We start from the raw sequence: 18,926 nt of genomic DNA on the forward strand, positions 1-18,926 counted from the left end.
CCCTCCACCTCCCTGTGGCCAAAGGTCACCTCTCTGTCCTCATCTTTGATCTCTTAGCAGCACTGACAGAGCTGGCTGTGCCCTTCCACTCACACCCTCCCGGCCACCCCAGACCCTGGCGCTTCTTGCTGCTGCACTGGCCCCCCAGACAGAGCCACCACACCCCCACTGGCCTCACTTCTCCAGTCCTTGGCTTTGGCCCTGACCCTCTCAGGCAACCTGTTAAACTTACGTCTGGGGAGTTCCCTGGTGGCGCAGTGGTTAAGAATCCTCCTGGCAACACAGGGGACACGGGTTTGATCCCTGGTCTGGGAAGATCCCACATGTGGCGGAGCAGCTAAGCCCATGTGCCACAGTTTCTGAGCTCTAGAGCCTGTAAGCCACAACTACTGAGCCCATGTGCCACAACTACTGAAGCCTGCACGCCTAGAGCCTGTTCTCTGCAACGAGAAGCCACCACAATGAGAAGCACACATACCACAACGAAGAGTAGCCCCCGCTCGCTGCAACTAGAGAAAGCTGGTGCAGCAACAAGGACCCAATGCAGCCATAAATAAATAAATAAATAAATAAATAAATAAATAAATAAATAATGATAAATGTTCCTATGAGGGAGGAGTCAAGATGGCAGTGTGGGAAGACGCAGAGTTAGCATCTCCCCACAACTAGGGTGTCTGCCGGGCGCTGGTGGGGGACTCTGACCCCCAAGGAGACGGGAGGAACCCCAAAGTGAGCCGGTAGGATGTAAGTGGAGGCCAGGCAAGATCAGCGCCCCTGAGGCTGGAGAGATCAGGAGAGGCAGGCGGGAGGGGCCCTGAGGGAGGAGCAGGAGAGGAGCGGAGGGTGTTAACCCCACCCATTTGGGCATGGGAGCCTGCCGAGCTCCCAGGCTGGTCCCCTGCCCTCCAAGCTGCCTCCAGGCTGCGTGGGTCCTTGGGGGCATAGGAGGGAGGACAGGGAGATCAGGACGCAGGCAGGAGAGGAGTGGAGGGTGATTGCTCTGCCCACTTGAGTCCAGGAAGCCTGCTGGACTCCCAGGTGAGGTCCCCTTCTCTCTGAGACCTAGGTGGGGGGCACCCTGGGTCCCTTCTGTTTCTTGAGCCTAAGTCCCACCCCCCACAGCCCCCACAGCCTTTTCCAGCCTTGTGAGTACTGAGCATTGGCCCTGCCCACCGCCCAAACCTCACCCTTGCTTAGGCCCCGCTCTGCACATCCAAGGCCTTTCCTCGCCCACTCACTTTTTTTTTTCCTTTTCCTCCTCCTCTTTTTTACTATTGTGGTACTGATGTACCTTCCAGTTGTTGATTTATCTGTTTTTTAATTTTTACATTCTTTCTAACATATCTGTTAGTTTCCTAGTCTAATTTTGTTTTTTGCTTTGTTATTTTTCTTTTTCTTTTTTTTTTTTTTTTGCCACCCCATGGGGCTTGCAGGATCTTTTTTTTTTTTGCGGTACACAGGCCTCTCACTGCTGTGGCCTCTCCCGTCACGGAGCAGAGGCTCTGGACACGCAGGCCCAGTGGCCATGGCTCACAGGCCCAGCCGCTCCGCGGCACATGGGATCCTCCCAGACCGGGGCACGAACCCGTGTCACCTGCATCGTCAGGTGGACTCTCAACCACTGTGCCACCAGGGAAGCCCGGGGCTTGCAGGATCTTGATTCACGAGCCCAGCGTTGGGGGGATGCTCCTGCAGTGGGAGGTCCGAGTCCAAACCACTGGACGAACAGAGAACCTCAGACCCCGGGGAATATTCATTTGAGTGAGGTCTCACGGGGTTTGTCATCTCAGCACCAAGACAGCTCTACCCAATAGCCTACAAACTCCAATGTTGGAAGCCTCAGGCCAAACAACCAGTAAGACAGGAACACGGTCCCACTCATTAAAAAAAAGAAAAAAATGAGATGGCAAAAATATATGTCACAGATGAAGGAGCAAGATAAAAACCTACAAGATCAAATAAATGAAGAGAAAATAGGCAGTCTACCTGAAAAAGAATTCATAGTAATGATAGTAAAGATGATCCAGAATCTCAGAAATAGAATGGAAACCTGGATTGAGAATATACAAGAAATGTTTACCAAAGATCTAGAAGAACTAAAGAACAAACAAACAGAGATGAACAACACAATAACTGAAATGAAAACTACACTAGACGGAATCAATAACAGAATAACAGAGGCAGAAGAACGAATAAGTGAACTGGAAGACAAAGTGGTGGAAGTAACTGCTGAGAAACAGAATAAAGAAAAAAGAATGAAAAGAATTGAAGACAATCTCAGAGACATCTGGGACAACACTAAATGTACCAACATTCGAATTATCAGGTTCCCAGAAGAAGAGAAAAGAAAGGGTCTGAGAAAATACTTGAAGAGATTATAGTGGAAAATTTCCCTAACATGGGAAAGGAAATAGTCACCCAAATCCAGGAAGCACAGAGAGTCCCATACAGGATAAATCCTAGGAAAAACACACCAGGACACATTAATCAAACTAACAGAAATTAAATTCAAAGAAAAAATACTAAAAGCAGCAAGGGAAAAACAAAAAATAATATACAAAGGAATCCCCATAAGGTTATCAGCTGATTTTTCAGTGGAAACTCTGCAGGCCGGAAGGGAGTGGCAGGATATACTTAAAGTGATGAAAGAGAAAAATCTACAACCAAGATTACTCTACCCAGCAAGGATCTCATTCAGATTCGATGGAGAAGTCAAAAGCTTTTCAGATAAACAAAAGCTAAGAGAATTCAGCACCACCAAACCAGCTTTACAACAAATGCTAAAGGAGCTTCTCTACGCAGGAAACACAAGAGAAGAAGAAAACCCACAAAAACAAACCCAAAACAATAAAGAAAATGGTAATAGGAACATACATATTGATAATAACCTTGAATGTAAATGAGTTAAATGCCCCAACCAAAAGACACAGACTGGCTGAATGGACACAAAAACAAGACCCATATATATGCTGTCTACAAGAGACCCACTTCAGACCTAGGGACACATACAGACTGAAAGTGAAGGGATGGGAAAAGATATTACATGCAAATGGAAGTCAAAAGAAAGCTGGAGTAGCAATACTCGTATCAGATAAAATAGACTTTAAAATAAAGACTGTTAAGGGCTTCCCTGGTGGCACAGTGGTTGAGAGTCCACCTGCCAATGCAGGGGACGCGGGTTCGTGCCCCAGTCCGGGAGGATCCTGCGTGCCGTGGAGTGGCTGGGCCCGTGAGCCATGGCTGCTGAGCCTGCGCGTCCGGAGCCTGTGCTCTGCAACAGGAGAGGCCACAGCAGTGAGAAGCCCACGTACTGCAAAAAAAGAAAAAATAAAAAAGAGATATGGAGGGACACTACATAATGATAAAAGGATCAATCCAAGAGGAAGATATAACAATTATAAATATTTATGCACCCAACATAGGAGCACCCCAATACATAAGGCAAATGCTAACAGCCATGAAAGGAGAAATCAACAGTAACACAGTAATAGCAGGGGGCTTTAACACCCCACTTACACCAATGGACAGATCATCCAAACAGAAAATAAATAAGGAAACACAAACTTTAAATGACACAATAGATCAGATAGATCTAATTGATATTTATAGAACATTCCACTGAAAAGTAGCAGAATACACTTTCCTCTCAATTGCACATGGAACATTCTCCAGGATAGATCATATCTTGGGTCACAAATCAAGCCTCGGAAAATTTAAGAAAATTGAAATCATATCAAGCATCTTTTCTGACCACAATGCTATGAGATTGGAAATCAATTACAGGAAAAAAACTGTAAAAAACACAAATACATGGAGGCTAAGCAGTGTGCTACTAAATAACCAAGAGATCACTGAAGAAATCAAAGAAATTTTAAAAATACATAGAAACAAATGACAACGAAAACACAATGACCCAAAACCTGTGGGACACAGCAAAAGCAATTCTAAGAGGAAAGTTTATAACAATTCAATCTCACCTCAAGAAACAAGAAAAATCACAGGGCTTCCCTGGTGGCGCAGTGGTTAAGAATTCGCCTGCCAATGCAGGGGACACAGGTTTGAGCCCTGGCCTGGGAAGATCCCACATGCCGCAGAGCAACTAAGCCCATGCGCCACAACTACTGAGCCTGCACTCTAGAGCCCGCAAGCCACAACTAGTGAAGCCCACGTGCCTATGAGCCCGTGCTCTGCAACAAGAGGAGCCACCACAGTGGGAAGCCCGTGCGCTGCACCAAAGAGTAGCCCCTGCTCACTGCAACTAGAGAAAGACGTGCACAGCAACAAAGAACAAAAGCAGCCAAAAATAAATAAATATTTTTTAAAAAGAAGAAAAATCTCAAATAAACAATCTAACTGGGCTTCCCTGGTGGCACAGTGGTTGGGAATCTGTGTGCCAATGCGGGGGACACGGGTTCAAGCCGTGGTCTGGGAAGATCCCACATGCCGTGGAGCAGCTAAGCCTGTGAGCCACAACTACTGAGCCTGCGCGTCTGGAGCCTGTGCTCTGCAATGGGAGAGGCCGCGACAGTGAGAGGCCTGCACACCGCGATGAAGAGTGGCCCCCGCTTGCCACAAGTGGAGAAAGGCCTCGCACAGAAACGAAGACCCAACACGGCCAAAAATAAATAAATTTATTTATTTATTAAAAAAAAATCTAACCCTACACTTAAAACAACTAGAGAAAGAAGAACAAAGAAAACCCAAAGTCAGTAGAAGGAAAGAAATCATAAAGATCAGAGCAGAAATAAAAGAAATAGAAATGAAGAAAACAAGAGCAAAGAGCAATAAAAGTAAAAGCTGGTTCTTTGAGAAGATAAATAAAATTGATAAACCCTTTTCTAGATTCATCAGGAAAAAAAGGGAGAGGACGCAAATCAATCAAATTAGAGGGGGGACTTCCCTGGTGGCACAGTGGTTAAGAATCTGCCTGCCAATGCAGGGGACACAGGTTCGAGCCCTGGTCTGGGAAGATCCCACATGCTGCGGAGCAACTAAGCCCATGCCCCACAGCTACTGAGCCTGTGCTCTAGAGCCTGCAAGCCACAACTACTGAAGCCCGTGCGCCTAGAGCCCATGCTCTGCAGCAAGAGAAGCCACCGCAATGAGAAGCTTGCGCACCACAACAAAGAGTAGCCCCCTCTCACCATAACTAGGGAGAAAGCCCACATGCAAAAAGGAAGACCCAATGGAGCCAAAAATAAATTAATTAATTTTAAAATAATAATAATAAATAAAATTAGAAATGAAAAAGGAGAAATCACAACTGACACTGCAGAAATACAAAGGATTATAAGAGACTACTACAAACAACTATATGCCAATAAAATGGACAGTCACGAAAAAATGGACAAATTCTTGGAAAGGTACAATTTTCCAAGACTGAACCAGGAAGAATTAGAAAATATAAACAGACCTATCACAAGTAATGAAATTGAAACCATAATTAAAAATCTTCCAGCAAACAAAAGTCCAGGACCAGATGGCTTCAAAGGCGAATTCTATCAAATATTTAGAGAAGAGCTAACACAGGTCCTTCTCAAACTCTTCCAAAAATTTGCAGAGGGAGAAATACTCCCAAGTTCCTTCTATGAAGCCACCATCACCCTGATACCAAAACCAGAAAAAGATATCACAAAAAAAGAAAATTATAGACCAATATCACTGATGAACATAGATGCAGAAATCTTGAACAAAATACTAGCAAACAGAATCCAACAGCACATTAAAAGGCATACACCATGATCAAGTGGGATTTATCCCAGGGATTGCAAGGATTCTTCAATCAATGTGATACACCACATTAACAAATTAAGGAACAAAAAACCATATGATCATCTCAGTAGATGCAGAAAAAGCTTCTGACAAAATTCAACACTGATTTATGATAAAAACTCTCCAGAAAATGGGCAGAAAGGGAAACTACCTCAACATAATAAAGGCCATATATGGCAAACCCACAGTGAGCATCATACCCAATGGTGAAAAATTGAAAGCATTTCTGCTAGGATCAGGAACCAGACAATGATGTCCACTCTCACCACTCTTATTCAACATAGTTTTGGAAGTCCTAGCCACAGCAATCAGGCAAGAAAAAGAAATAAAAGGAATACATATTGGAAAAGAAGAAGTCAAACCGTCACTATTTGCTGATGACATGATACTATACATAGAAATTCCTAAACATGCCACCAGAAAACTACTAGAACTAATCAATGAATTTGGTCATGTTGTAGGGTACAAAATTAATGCACAGAAATCTCTGGCATTCCTATACACCAACAACAAAAAATCAGAAAGAGAAATTAAGGAAACATTCCCATTTACCATTGCAACAAAAAGAATAAAATACCTAGGAATAAACCTAAGGAGGCGAAATACTTGTACTCAGAAAACTATAAAACACTGATGAAAGAAATCAAACATGACATAAACAGACAGAAAAATATACCATGTTCTTGGATTGGAAGAATCAATATTGTGAAAATGACTATACTACCCAAAGCAATGTACAGATTCAGTGCAATCCCTATCAAACTACCAATGGCATTCTTCACAGAATTAGAACAAAAAATCTTACAATTTGTATGGAAACACAAAAGACCCCGAATAGCCAAAGGAATCTTGAGAAAGAAAAACGGAGTTGGTGGAATCAGGCTCTCTGACTTCAAACTATACCACAAAGCTACAGTAATCAAGTCAGTATAGTACTGGCACAAAAACAGAAATATAGATCAATGGTACAGGAAAGAATGCCCAGAGATAAACCCACTCACATATGGGCACCTAATTTATAACCAAGGAGGTAAGAACATACAATGGAGGAGAAAAAGCCTCTTCAATAAATGGTGCTGGGAAAACTGGACAGCTACATGTAAAAGAGTGAAATTAGAACACTCTCTAACACCATACACAAAAATAAAACTCCAAATGGATTAAAGACTTAAAAAGACCAGACACTATAAAACTTTTAGAGGAAAACATAGGAAAAACAGTCTTTGACATAAACCATAGCAAGATCTTGTTTGACCCACCTCCTAGAGTAACAGAAATAAAAACAAAAATAAGCAAATGAGACTTGCTTAATTAAACTTAAAAGCTTTTGCACAGGGCTTCCCTGGTGGCGCAGTGGTTGAAAGTCTGCCTGCCGATGCAGAGGGACACGGGTTCGTGCCCCCGTCCGGGAAGATCCCACGTGCCGCGGAGCGGCTAGGCCCGTGAGCCATGGCCGCTGAGCCTGCGCGTCCAGAGCCTGTGCTCCGCAACGGGAGAGGCCACAACAGTGAGAGGCCCGCGTACCGCAAAAAAAAAAAAAAAAAAAAGCTTTTGCACAGCAAAGGAAACCATAAACAAGACAAAAAGACAACCCTCAGAATGGGAGAAAATATTTGCAAATGAAACAACGGACAAAGGATTAATCTCCAAAATATACAAACAGCTCATGGAGCTCAATATCAAAAACACAAACAATCCAGTTAAAAAAATGGCAGAAGACCTAAATAGACATTTCAGCAAGGAAGACATACAGATGGCCAAGAGGCACATGAAAATATACTCAACATCACTAATTATTAGAGAAATGCAACTCAAAACTACAAATGAGATATCACCTCACATGAGTCAGAATGGCCATTATCAAAAAAGCTAGAAACATTAAATGCTGGAAAGGGTGTGGTGAAAAGGGAACCCTCCTACACTGTTGGTGGGAATGTAAATTGATACAACCACTATGGAAAAAAGTATGGAGGTTCCTTAAAAAACTAAAAATAGAACTACTATATGACCCAGCAATCCCACTGCAGGGTATATACCCTGATAAAACCATAATTCAAAAAGAGACATGCACCACAATGTTCATTGCAGCACTATTTACAATAGCAAGGACATGGAACCAACCTAGATGTCCATCGACAGATGAATGGATAAAGAAGACGTGGCACATATATACGATAGAATATTCAGCCATAAAAAGAAAGGAAATTGAGTTATTTGTAGTGGGGTAGGTGGACCTAGAGTCTGTCATACAGAGTGAAGTAAGTCAGAAAGAGGAAAACAAATACCATATGCTAATGCATATATATGGAATCTAAAAAAAAAGGTACTGATGAACCTAGTTGCAGGGCAGGAATAAAGAGGTAGACATAGAGAATGGACTTGATGACATGGGGTGGGAAGGCAAAGCTGGGGCGAAGTGAGAGTAGCATCGACTTTTATACACTACCAAGTGTAAAACAGTTGGCTGGTGGGAAGCAGCAGCATAGCACAGGGAGATTGGCTCGGTGCTTTGCGATGACCTAGAGGGGTGGGATAGGGAGGATGGGAGGGAGGCTCAAGAGGGAGGGGATATGGGGACATGTGTATGCATACGGCTGATTAGCTTTGTTGTGCAACAGAAACTAACACGGTATTGTGAAGCAATTATACTCCAATAGAGATCTATTTAAAAAAATGTTCCTTTAAAAAAAAAAAAACCTACGTCTGATCAGAACCCCCTCTGCCCTCACCCTCCAACCCAAGGGCTCCTCTCCACTCCCTGCAGAGCCTGGGCTCTGGGCCTGCCCCCAGGGACACGCCCCCTCCTGCCCATCATGCCAACAGCTTCCTGCCTCAGGGCCAGTGTGTGTCCTGCTCCTTGATCCTCAGGTCACAGGTCACTGCCACCACCAACCCTGCCTCGCCTCCGGCCCCCAAGAAGGTGTAAAGGGGAAAACTCAGTGTGTTCCTTCCTGTGTAGGAAAAAACCCAGTTGTTCCCGACTTGTCTTTCTTCCCTGTGTTTTCCCTTCCCTTCACAGACAACACTTCACTTCTGACGCTTCTGGTCACCAAATGCGTGGAGGATTTTCCCCATGATAACAATTAAGTTTCCGACCCCAGTAGGGTGTCTGAGGATGATTCGACTGCATTCTGACACTGTCTACCCCAGGGTGGCATCACACCCCACAGGTTGAGGGATCAGGCCCACAAGAACATTCCCCCCGCCATGTCCCCGACCCCCTTCAGAAGCCTGGGTTTCTGACCGAATTAGAATTTCCCACGACCCTCTCCTCAGGATCGATTAACTTCTCAATTTTGAAAAGCGAGGGTCTTAGTGTAAGGCCCCTGGATGCCACGGCCCCTCCTGCCCTGGACTGCACAGGGCACTCGCTCCCTTCTTCGAGCTGGATAGCCGCTCAGTACCTGCCACCCTGGCCTTGGGTCCCCACCCAGCAAGGCCTGGGAGTGAGCAGCCACATTTTCCAGCCCTGTGGCGTCCCACCCTTGTCCTTGTTTCTGTGCCCATAGCACCCGGGGCCTCACCATGGAGGTTCCCAGCCAAGCCCAGTAGGGGTCTCACCTTCCCAGAACTCCAGGACCCTCAGGGTAGCCGCCTCTCTACCCATTATGGGGAGGCTGGGGAGTCTGCAGACCCCTCCCCCCAAACCCCACCCTCACTCTACGCCACCCCATCCCCCCTCTGTCAGAAGAAAGGGCCAGGGGCCGAGTGCAGGAGCTGGGCCTTCCTGAGGGCCCCTTCCCTCCAGTTCTGGGTGGTCCCAAGCAAAGGAAGACATCTTCCTAGCAAAGAGAAATGGACCCACTCCCATCCCTGGGGATGGGGCAACTGGTAGGTCAAGTGTCAGGACCCAGCAGGTGCCCGTGGGGCCCTGTCCCTCTCACACAGAGGTCACTCACCCTTAATGTTCCACACTTACCCAACCTAAACTCTCCACACTCACCTACCAGGCGTGCGCACACACACATCACACACCTCACACACACACACACACACCACACATACCACACACCACACACATCACACACACCACACATATCACACACATCACACCACACACAGACACACACAACACATCACACACACACAACACACATCACACACACACCACACACATCACACACACACCCCGAGATGCAAGCGCTTTCCACAGCAATGGGGGAGAGGGGGCGGGGCCAGAGCGCAAGGTCGCGGGCGCCTTAACTACACTTCCCAGAAGACTGTGCTACACGCTCGTCCGTGCTAGACGTCAGAGCGGCTCCGGCCCCGATGCCCTCTGGGAAATGCAGTCTACCCCTGCGCGGCGCAAAAGATCCCGGGAGTTGTAGTACCCGTCCGGTCTGCGCAGGCGCACGTCTTGCGACGGTCGCCCGAGCTCTTTTGTGGCGGCCGCCGTCTCGTGTGAGGTGGGTGAGCTCGTCCGCGCGTCCGGCCGGCCGTCGGTTCGTCAGCCCGTCCGCGCCAGGCCTGTGTGCCGCCTCCGCGACTCCCAGCGCCGGGCGGCAGAGCCCGAGGCCTGGCCGGCCCGCGCGGGCCCGGACAACGTCGGTGACGGGCTGGTGGGGCGAGCGATGGGGCGAGAGCACAGCCCGGGGCGCGGGGCGCCTGCAGAGCCCGCCTGACCCCGACCCCGGGGCGGCCCCGCGGGGCTGCGCAAGGGTTCTGAGCCCTGGGAGGTGGACCCGCCCCGCCCGCGCTCGGGGCGGCCGCCAAAGGAGGGTGCCATGGAGGCCCCGGAGCCCCGGGAGGCAGGTACTGTTGGCTTGTCAGGCCGTGGGCCTGTGGATTTGCACGGAGAGGGCGGGCTGGGTTCCCGAAAGCGCCCCGGATTCAGGCCTCCTCCTCTTCACCGTAGGCACCCCGGGGATGATGGGGACGGGAATGGAGGCGCTTTTCCTCCGTAACGGGAGTGACCCACACACTGAGTAGCAGAATTAGCCCCGAGGCCCTATCAGGTTGTGACGAAGTTAGGGCTCCCTTCCTGCCTCCCCTTCATTCTCCCCGTGCTGGGGGTGCCTGGTGGCCGTGGACAGAGCAGCCCCCTTGACTCATTTCTCCTTTCCAGCTCCGTCCTCTCAGGATCCTGCTCTTCCCCTCAAAGAGATTCCAGAAGATAAATTGGGTCAGGGTCTCCTGGAAGGCAGGTCCGAGGTGAGTGGCTGTCTTTTCTTTTTTGAACATTTCGTTGTTTATGTGGAGGGTTGGCACCTTCCTTCGGCCGCCCAGAATCTTTAGTCATCCAAGGACACCCCACACACACACCTGGGGGCCTGCTCTCCAGTCCTCAGGAAGCTCTGCGCGTGGGAACAGGTGCAGGTGACGCCGGGGTGTGCCATCAACATGAGTGTATGTTCCAGCCTGATTCAGTCCAGCCATGTGTCTGTTGCCGAGGACTGTGCTGTGTGCCCAGCACTGTGCTGGGAGCTCTGATGAGTGGTTCTAGTGCCACCCAAGCAAGTAGGTGACAGCTCACATGAGATCACTTCACTCATCTCCACACTCAGGCCCATGGGATGTTTGTAGCAGTTGGTCCTTGTTTGGGGGAGTTTTCCGGGATGGAATTAGGTAGGAGGATGTGGAACAGCTGATGGAAGGGCTGCATTGCAGTGCTGGGGTCAGAGTGATGGTAGCGGGTGCGTCCCTGTGTGCTTTTCCTCTGTACCCAGCTCCTGACATGGGGCCTTCATGGAAAAACTTGGAGTTTTAGAAGATCTGTGGGCTCGACAGGGAATTGGCCCTGGGGCCACTTCTGCAGCTGGGAGAGGTGCAAATCCCTCCTTTTACAGATTTTGGGTTTTGCTCCTCATTTTGTTCCACCACCTAAACTACCCCCACTCATCGTAGTGTTTAGAAAGGTGCACTGGATAAAGACAGTGTGAGGTGGTGAAAGGTCAGAAGGATTGAGAATCCTTTGATTTTTTTAGGATTTGGCAATTCTGTTAACTTACCACTTGAAAAGTAGAAATGACTGTAAAACACGTATGGTGAGATATGCCTAGTTCTGTAATGTTAGAATGTGCTGTAGTTCTATAAGACACTTGGGAGACATGACAAGCACATGCAATACGTGATCCTTGATGGGTTATAGATCCAAAAATTCTATCAAAGGCATTTAGAAAGATTGAGAAAATTTGAAAATATACTGTATCTTAGATCATGTTGTATGAATATTTAATTTCACGGGTGTAATGATGGCATTGTGATTGTGTCAGAGAACATCCTTAGGAGATACAGGCTGAAGAATGTAAGGTGAGATGTTCTGATGTCTGCAACTTACCTTGAAAAGGTTCAGGAAAAAAGTGGTGTCTGTGTGAGAGTGACCACCTCGGGAGGTACTCCCCTTCTTGTGCACAGATATTATTCCTGAAATACCAGCTTCTCAGGTCTTTGAGTAACTGGTCCTCTCTCCGAAGTACTCTCCCCTCCCAGCAGTCTCATACTATGTCAAGGGTTCTGCTCTGCTGGGACATCCCCCGTGATCTGTTCTGACTCTTCTGATAGTTTTATTTCCACATCTGCCTTTTTTTTGCTTTTTAAATAAATTTAATTAATTAATTAATTTTTGGCTGCGTTGGGCCTTCGTTGCTGCGCGCGGGCTTCTCTCTGGTTGTGGCAGGTGGGGGCTACTCTTCGTTGCAGTGTGCGGACTTCTCATTGCAGTGGCTTCTCTTGTTGCAGAGCATGGGCTCTAGGCATGCGGGCTTCAGTAGTTGTGGCACACGAGCTCAGTAGTTGTGGCTTGCAGGCTCTAGAGTGCAGGCTCAGTAGTTGTGGCACAGGGGCTTAGTTGCTCCGTGGCATGAGGGATCTTCCCAGACTAGTGCTCAACCCCGTGTCGCCTGCATTGATTGGCAGGCGGATTCTTAACCACTGCACTGAAGCCCCTCCACATCTGCCTTTGATTCCCACACCCTTTTGCTTCCTGTCCTGCAAAATGAAGACACACCAGACATGGGCTTTTGCTGGTGGGTTGGTAATACCCCTCAGAAAGTCCTGTGCCAGGCTCAAATCCTGTCCTGCTCTTGCCTGTTGACACCTCCATACTGAAACCGCGTAGCCTCTGACAGTGCTCTCTCGCCAGCACCGCATTGTGATTTCTCTGGAGCTTTGTTTCTGCCCATTTCCTCCTTCTTTCTGCCAGTGCCATCACCATTATGCTTCATCCCTGCATGCCTTAGTTATGAGCACGTTCTCAGCATGTGTCCTCACTCCGACCTTCTCATCTCCCTGAAATCCGGTGGGTTTTTTGGATCAGGTTTATTGAGGTGTAATTTATACACAGTAAATTTCTCCAGTTTTATATATGTAGGATTTGGTGAGTTTTGGCAAGTGTATACAGTTGTGTAACCAGCACCACAATCACGATATAGAACTTTTCCATCACCCAAAAAGTTCCTTCATGTCCCTTTGAAGCCCATCTTCTCCACCCGCCCCCTTGGCATCCAGTATAATTCTGTCTTTTTAAGAATTTCATGTGGAATTATAAGATATGTAGTCTTTTGTTTCTGACTTATTTCAGTTAGCATTATGCTTTTGACTTCATTTCCTTGTTTGAATCAGTAGCTTGGTCCTATTGATTGTCTAGTGATATTCCATTTGTTTTAGGTTCCTAGGGCTGCCACAGCGAACTGCCACAGACTGTGTGGCTCAAGCAATAGAAATTTATTGTCTCATAGTTCTGGAGGCTAGAAGTCTAAGATCAAGGTGTTGGTAGGTTTCTTTTGAGCTTCTCTCCTTGGTTTGCAGATGGTGCTTCTCTGTGTCCTCACGTTCTCCCCTCTGTATGTATTTGTGTCCAAATTTCCATTTCTTATAAGGACACTAGTTCTGCCATTTTAGGACCCATCTTAATGACCTCATTTACCTTACTTACCTTTTTAAAGGCCTTGTCTTCAAATATAGTCACATTCTAAGGTATTGGAGCTTAGGGCTTCAACATATGAATTTGGAGGGACACAGTTCAGCACATAACATTGTTGCATATGTACTCCACAATTTGTTTATCCATTCACCAACTGATGGACGTTTAGGTTGTTTCCTTGTTTAGGTTATTACAAATAAACCTGCTATAAATATTGGAGTATAAGTATAGATGTGTGTTTTAATTTCTCTTGAATAAATACCCAAGAGTGGAATGGCTGAGTCATATAGTAAATATATGTTTAATTATTGATTTTATTGGTCTTTGCAGAGAACCATCTTTTGGTTTCATTGATTTTCTCTATGGCTTTTCTGTGCTCTTTTTCATCAATTTCTGGTTCTTATTATTTCCTTTCTTTACTTTGGCTTTTTTTTGATTGTTTGTTTTGATGTGGACCATTTTTAAAGCCTTTATTGAATTTGTTACAATAGTGCTTCTGTTTTATGTTTTTGGTTTTTTGGCCCCAAGGCATGTGGGATCTTAGCTCCCCAACCAGGGATCGAACCCACACCCCCTGCATTGGAGGGCAGAGTCTTAACCACTGGACCACCAGGGAGGTAGCTACTTTGGCTTCTTTTTTTTTTTTTTTGAAATGATTTTTTGCTTTTAATTCATTGCATAAAATGCTAATGTCCAAATTCAGGCAGGTAGATCTTACAACCATCAGGAGCTTCAGCCCTGCTAACAGCTAAGTATGCATTTTCTTTTAGCATTGTAGCATTGTTTAATCAAAATAATAAAATAAATAATCAAATCTACAGGAGTAATTATGCAAATATCACCCCACCTACACCAGTGAATTCTTTTTTTTTCACAACACACACACACTGTATTTTATTTTTACAAGAGGTAAACTGACACCAAGCATTGTAAATGGATGACCACAACAAAAGCAACAATGATTGCAGTTACCAAACAGGAAACACAGTCATACTATGTCATAATATTGACATTCAGTCCAGTAATTCTCCACTGTAACAGCTCCTTTACTTTGCAGTGAAAATTGATTTGTATATTTTTTGCCTCTGAGTCCTTGTGGGATTTTTTTTTTTATTCAAACAGAAAGTCACAAAAATTATAATCATCGTCATCAGTTCACTCAGTCCCATGTAATTAATTTTTTTTTCATCTTGATCTTTTGTTAGCACTTTTATGAATTCATAAGTTTTCCATTAGAGTTCTGAAAATGCTTATTCATTCAGTTCAGCAGTATAGTCAGTTACCAGAAACCTGTACTTGTCAGAGTCTTTTCCATGAATTCCTTGAAGATGAAACCCTTTTATAGGAACATTTTTGCAAAAGCATCAGCGTACACCCAGAACTGTCTGTAAATGACAAAAGACTTAAAAATGACCACGGTTAAAGATTTGATGAAAGTTCATAATAATGGAATTGACAAGGAAATTTAGTTATTTCTGAGATATATATTTTAAAGTAATAACTAGAATTATGACTTAACATTATACCAGAACATATAAGATTTTTAGAAATTTCATGTAATGTCTGAAACATTTATATTAACATATTTCCATACAAATAACCAAAGAAAGTTTAGTATTAGTTGTTTATTTGTTGTTTTTTTATACTGCAGGTTCTTATTAGTCATCAGTTTTATACACATCAGTGTATACTACTTTGTTTTCTTAAGGGTGAAACTGAGGTATTGATTTGACACCTATTCTCATTAGCATTCAGTGCTATAAATTTACCTCTAAGTCCTGCTTTAGCTATATTCCACAAATTTTCTATTGTATTTCCCTTTTTTTCAGTTCAAAATAGTTTCTAATTTTTTTGTAATTTCTCCTTCAACTGTGTATTATTCAGGAGTGTATTGTTCTAAATATGTGGAGAATTTTCTGGGTATCTTTTTTTTTTTTTTTTTTGCAGAGGGGCTGCTTTGGGTCTTCATTGCTGCATGCGGGCTTTCTCTAGTTGTGGTGAGCGGGGGCTACTCTTCATTGTGGTGGTTTTTCTTGTTGCAGAACATGGGCTCTAGGCACATGGGCTTCAGTAGTTGTGGCTTGCGGTCTCTAGAGTGCAGGCTCAGTAGTTGTGGCACACAGGCTTAGTTGCTCTGCAGCACGTGGGATCTCCCCGGACCAGAGCTTGAACCCATGTCCCCTGCATTGGCAGGTGGATTCTTAACCACTGTGCCACCAGGGAAGCCTGGGTCTTACTTTTTAAATTCAATTTGACAATCTCTAGTTTTTACTTGGGATATTTAGACTATTCACATTTAACGTAATTATCCATATGGCTGGGTTTATATCTGCCGTTATGCTATTTGTTTTCTACGTCTTGTATCTTTTTTAATTCTGTTTCACCCTTAACGCTTTCTTTTGAGGTAAACAAATACTGTTTTATGATTCTTTTTTGTTGTTGTTTTGTTTTGTTTAGTTTTATGATACTTTTAATTCTTCTGATTTTATTAACTTTTTTTCCTTTTAGTTACTTGATTGGATTCTAGATGGAGTGAATTTTACTTTGTTGGGTGTTGGGTTTAATTCCTTAAATGTTTTGTGATGCAGTGAAATTACTTAGTGTCAGTTGGATCCTTCCGAGGCTTACTTTTAGGTTTTGTTAAGGTGGATCCAGAGAAGTCTTTAATCTCAGGCTAATTTTGCCCCACTGCTGGAGCAGCATCCTTCTGGGGACTTTACTCAGTGTCCCATAGAGCAGGAGGACATTCACTCTGGCCGGTTGGAGCACAGACTGTTCCCAGTCCTGTTTAAGTTTTAATGATTGTCCTGCATACACCTCTTTCTGCTGTTTCTTTCCCTGGTTTGGGGTCATTCCTCAGTCAATCTTGAGCACATCCAGAGTTCCAAGCCTGTGTGGCTCCCTTTGCTGTGGCATGTTGCCCTGAAAATTCTAGTTTCCTGGTCTCCCCAAACTCTGTTCTCTGTCTCCTCAACTCCTTGGACCACAAGCTCTCTCTGGATTCCCACTCCCTGCACTGTGATCAGGGACTACTTCCATGTGGGAAGGTGAGGCTGTTGTAGGGCTCACTTTGTTCTCAGGGGTCTCTGTTCTGAGCTGTCCTTTGTCCAGTGTCTGGAAATTGACCATTGTTTCATACATCTTACCCAGTTTACTAGTTGTTTGAGGTAAGGAGGGCAAATCTGGTGCCCATTACCCCTTTGTGTCTAGAAACAGAACTTGAAGCTCAGTTTTTACCAGGCTGCTTTTTTTAACCAGGTCACTCCTTGGGCCCATGCTCAGAACCTGTTCACACCTGTCCCCCTCCTGCCTTCCCCCCATGCTGCCTGCTGCAGAATGCAGACGCTGTCACCTTGGAGTAGATACCTGTCTTCATACTCTGGCCACTGTGGCCTGCCTCCCCGCCTCCTCCCTGACTCCAGTTCACTTTACTGCTGAGGACCTGCTTGCCCCACCACTTCTGTGTCCCCCCACCCCACGGTCTGCCCTTTTTTTTTTTTTTTTTTTTAGTATTTATTTATTTATTTGGCTGTGCTGGGTCTTAGTCGCGACAAGCAGGATCTTCGTTGCTGCGTGAAGGGTCTTCAGTTGCAGCTCGTGGGATCTTTTTAGTTGCAGCATGAGGGATCTAGTTCCCTGACCAGAGATCGAACCCGGGCCCCCTGCATTGGGAGTGCAGAGTCTTAACTGCTGGACCACCAGGGAAGTCCCTGCCTATCTTCTAATGCATCCCTGTCATGACTGTATGTGGCCTGGGCTGCTCTTTGTTTTCTTCTCATGGGACAGGCACTGAGTCTCCAACCTCTTGGTGTGCCCAGCTGGAGAGGTAAGAAGCCCTGGCTGGCAGAATACTGGGGTTCCAGAGGAGGAGTCACATAAGGGAAGTCATTTGGGACTTTCAGGACACTTGGAACTAGAGTGACCGAGTTGGGGGGGTTACCCCGAGACCAGGGGCCAGTGTTGGGGGAAAGTGGGAGAAGGTTGCGAGGGGGTGGGCTGGGATGTGGCCCCAGGAGGGCAAGGGAGCAGGGGTCTGGCGGGAAAGAGTGGAGGGCAAGCAGGAAGGATACGGAGCAGTACAGGGTCCTTCCTTAGGGTGCAGTGAGGGCTTCCTGTCTGGGTTTGGGGCCTTTTGCAGTGATGGGACTTGAATAGGGTTTGAGGCTCTTTGTATTATATTTCAAGTTCTGTAAGTTAGCCAGAACTTACGGCCTCAGCCTGTGCCCCCACTGCAGCACCTATACGTGGGCTGCCCAGTTAGCTGGGCCCTCCCAGGCCAGGCCGCGTGGCAATTCCTGGCTGAGTTGTGGTGTGTGTGTCGGGGCTATAAGACAGATGGTGTCTACAGCCCTATCTTCTGCGCTCAGGAGGTCACCCGAGGTTATCTCTGCTACTGAGGTCCTCAGTCACCCAAAAACACAAGTGGACTGACTCCCATCCTGGGTGAGAGAGAACATGTGTGTCATTCCAGGAGTTGGTGACTTTCAAGGACATAGCCGTGGACTTCACCCAGGAGGAGTGGGGACAGCTGGACTCCCCTCAGAGGGCCCTGTACCGGGATGTGATGCTGGAGAACTACCAGAACCTTCTTGCCCTGGGTAAGATGGCTCCCAAGGTGAGGAGGCCGCAGTCTGGGCATCCACCAGTCTGTATGTGTTCCTGAGTCTTCCTTGTGGTATATGCCCCAGGCCCTTGTGGCACCAGCTGGCATCTTTGCCTGGAAGTGTGGCTGGTCCCGGGGTGGGGCCTGGAAGTGTGGCTGGTCCCGGGGTGGGGCCCAGAGGAAAGGGAGAGGGTGGACAGGGCCCTGGAAGCCCAGCCTGCCCTAGATGGGGCATGTCAGTACCTGTGGGGTCCTCAGACACACAGTATGGGTTCCATGTCTGAGGCCCCCTTCCTTGAAGTTGGCACCACCTCTCCGTGCCTCAGGCCGCTGGGGCCACTCCAGGGCTGTTGGGCTTGTGGGCTGGTCTGGAGAGCACAGCACCCCGAGCCACGCTGCTTTCTCCCTTCGCGCAGGGCCTCCCGTCTGCAAGCCAGATGTGATCTCTCACCTGGAACGAGGCGAGGAGCCATGGTGGGCGCCTAGAGCTGTCCCTGGAGGAGCTGGTCCAGGTGAGCGGGATGCAGTGGGAGGATGTGGAGCCGTACCCCCACTGCCCCATGGGGCCTGCTTTCCTTCCGCGGTCCACTGCCCTGCTCCGTCTGCACCTGCTCAGTGCCCCTCCTGCTCCTCTGTCCTCCCCTCGCCCCCTGGCTCTTTTCAGCATCCCCTGGCTTCTCCAAGGCTCCT

At 46.7% G+C, this 18,926-nt stretch overlaps 1 protein-coding gene across 5 annotated transcripts in view; it reads left to right on the forward strand.

Moving 5' to 3' along the window:
• The window catches only part of ZNF74 (zinc finger protein 74), a 32,600-nt gene that overhangs the window by 9,824 nt on the left and 3,850 nt on the right, over nt 1-18,926 (forward strand). Inside the window, exons 7-10 of one of the 5 annotated variants that reach the window (XM_032603370.1) lie at nt 10,838-10,923; nt 17,420-17,459; nt 18,105-18,231; nt 18,653-18,748. In XM_032603370.1, coding sequence (XP_032459261.1) covers nt 18,198-18,231; nt 18,653-18,748 — 130 coding nt within the window. In that variant the 5' untranslated portion in view covers nt 10,838-10,923; nt 17,420-17,459; nt 18,105-18,197. Of the gene's footprint in view, nt 1-10,124; nt 10,525-10,837; nt 10,924-17,419; nt 18,232-18,652; nt 18,749-18,926 lie in introns of those variants that run through there. The other 4 variants (XM_032603366.1, XM_032603369.1, XM_032603368.1 and 1 more) reach the window with 4 other exon arrangements.

The sequence above is a fragment of the Phocoena sinus genome, chromosome 14 (genome assembly GCF_008692025.1).
Source record: "Phocoena sinus isolate mPhoSin1 chromosome 14, mPhoSin1.pri, whole genome shotgun sequence".
NCBI classification, from domain to species: Eukaryota; Metazoa; Chordata; class Mammalia; order Artiodactyla; family Phocoenidae; genus Phocoena; species Phocoena sinus.